Here is a 2,183-nt window from a genome sequence, read left to right on the forward strand (position 1 = left end):
AGTGTGAGCACTCCTTGGCTTTTTTCACAAGATCTTGACTATTCGTTGTTCACCTTGGCGTCTTGGTTTTCTAGAGGTTTTCTTGGCGTATAGGTTTTCTATTATCATCGCTTTTCCGAAACCTTGTGAATTCTTGGCTTTTTTAATTGGCTCACCTTGGCATTTATGAAAATGTGGAGTGGTCACACTGATCCTACCGTGTCTATTTGGAGCCGGTTCAAGGAGAATAACTTGAAAATCTGCAATGTCTATTCCCAGTGCCCCGATTTGAATTGAATCAAACACTTTTGGATTTCTTGGAATACCGTCTGGGGACATCAACAAACCCCAATGTACTATTGAAGCTGAAACTTGCTCTGAAGGTGGAATGGTGCATTGTTACACCTGATATCAACCAACATTGGTGAGTTACAAAGTGTTTGTGACTGTGACACCTTATTATAAATCAACCAAACAGTTGATAATTTATAACTGTGCAGATTTCCCAACTGTCCTGACCAATCCTTTCGGAAATATAATTATAATATATCCCCCAGGTAAAAATCGTGTCCCTTTAGTACAGTTCCAACTATAGTTTTAACTTTAGTTGTAAGCAGTTATTCTCTGTAGACTACTGCAATAAGAACTGTAATGACTTCAGTAATGTAATAATCCTTACTGCAGTACATACAACACAATAGCCTAACCTATAGTCCATGGGCCCAGGCCAGAAATTCAACTTGTCGGTACCATCTAAGGAAACCAATCCTAGTTATGATTTTTGAATTGGTGTATATGTATGTGTGTATATATATATATATATATATATATATATATATATATATATATATATATATATATATATATATATATATCATATTTTGATGTGATAACCATTGCAGACTGGCAGCTTATTGGTAGTTATCATCTCTGGAATGTACCCACCCTCCAAATAATGAAAGTGAAAAGGCAAACTCAGAAACATTCACTAATGATGCAATTGCTGTTTCCACATGGGGCTAGAATGAACTGCAAACCACAAATACATGTCTGAAATGCTTTATTTATACCATCCGAATAATCCTTTCTGTCATTCCTGAAGGCATAATTTGTTTTATGGCAGAAAGGGGCGAACAATAGGGCCTATCAAAATGTTGCTGATTAGTGATTTTCAGTACATTTTAATTTATAATATTGTCATACAAGTTCCCTGGGTAGTGCTACTGAACCGCAGTAGCTGACAACATGCACAAGTTGTATGAGGAAAACATTTATGAACATTTTACAAGTTTTTACCACAGTTAAAGGAATTGCCCTTCCCCTACCCTTGTTCCAACAAGCGTCCAAAATGTGAAATTTACGGATAACCCAAATTTCACCACACCACTGTGGCATGTTTATGTACTATGTTTTACTCATGCATATTTGTAGCCATGAATGTCCTTGTGATTGTGCCAAAACATTCACACCATGGATCAGTAGTCTAGTCTTCATCACTGTTATCAGCATCAGAGTCCTCAAGGTCCACAACCTCTTCCTCGACATCAGCGGGCTGGTTGCTGCAGGTTCGCAACTTGCACATGTCAGTGCACTTCAGGCTATTGGCAAGGCACGTGCAGTCTGGGAGTTTGTACGACCGTCCACACTTGCAGGAAAGCAGTTGCAACACTGCATCCGGTGCTGGAGAACCCTGCATCCACTCGATGGCCAGCTTCCCGTCATCATCAGTGGTCCATCCACAACCCTTGGGACTTGGAACATAGGGTTGGCATTGCAGACAGCGCCTCCAAATAGCAGCCTGGTAGTTTGCACGGAGGACGTGCATGAAGAGGCAGTCTTCACATGGTGGAAGCTGACTGGACTCTATCTCTCCCCGTCTGGCACAGAAGAGTTGATGTCGGAGTTCATTGACTTTCGTGGTGTTGGTAGACGGCACGTACATGTGGCAGGTGACCTCATGCAGCTTCTGAAAGAGCTCGGTGGATACTTCCCATGAATGACCGAGCTGACTGAAGGCCTCTTGGTAGGTCTTATCCGACTTCATTTGCTTCAAGGCGCCCATCTTTCCCCGCCTGCAAAGGCACTGACTGTATCACAACTGGAGAACACGTGCAGTCCAACCAGGGCATCACAGACACTGTCTCCCATCGATCTAGCAAGCTTGTCAATGTCTAGGAACCGTGTGCGGGTTTGCATACCATACT

General features: G+C 41.9%; 1 protein-coding gene across 1 annotated transcript in view; it reads right to left on the reverse strand.

Moving 5' to 3' along the window:
- Positions 1-871: 871 nt before the first annotated feature.
- Positions 872-2,183, reverse strand: part of LOC147019697 (stabilin-1-like) — a 29,464-nt gene continuing 28,152 nt past the window's right edge. Inside the window, exon 3 of the mRNA XM_085894352.1 lies at positions 872-2,183. This exon is cut by the window's right edge and continues 2,275 nt beyond it. Within this exon, the coding sequence (XP_085750478.1) occupies positions 1,463-2,041 (579 nt within the window). The 5' untranslated portion in view covers positions 2,042-2,183 and the 3' untranslated portion in view covers positions 872-1,462.

The sequence above is a fragment of the Eptatretus burgeri genome, chromosome 9 (assembly GCF_056783735.1).
Source record: "Eptatretus burgeri isolate ZD-2024b chromosome 9, Ebu_testis_v1, whole genome shotgun sequence".
Lineage (NCBI taxonomy): Eukaryota > Metazoa > Chordata > Myxini > Myxiniformes > Myxinidae > Eptatretus > Eptatretus burgeri.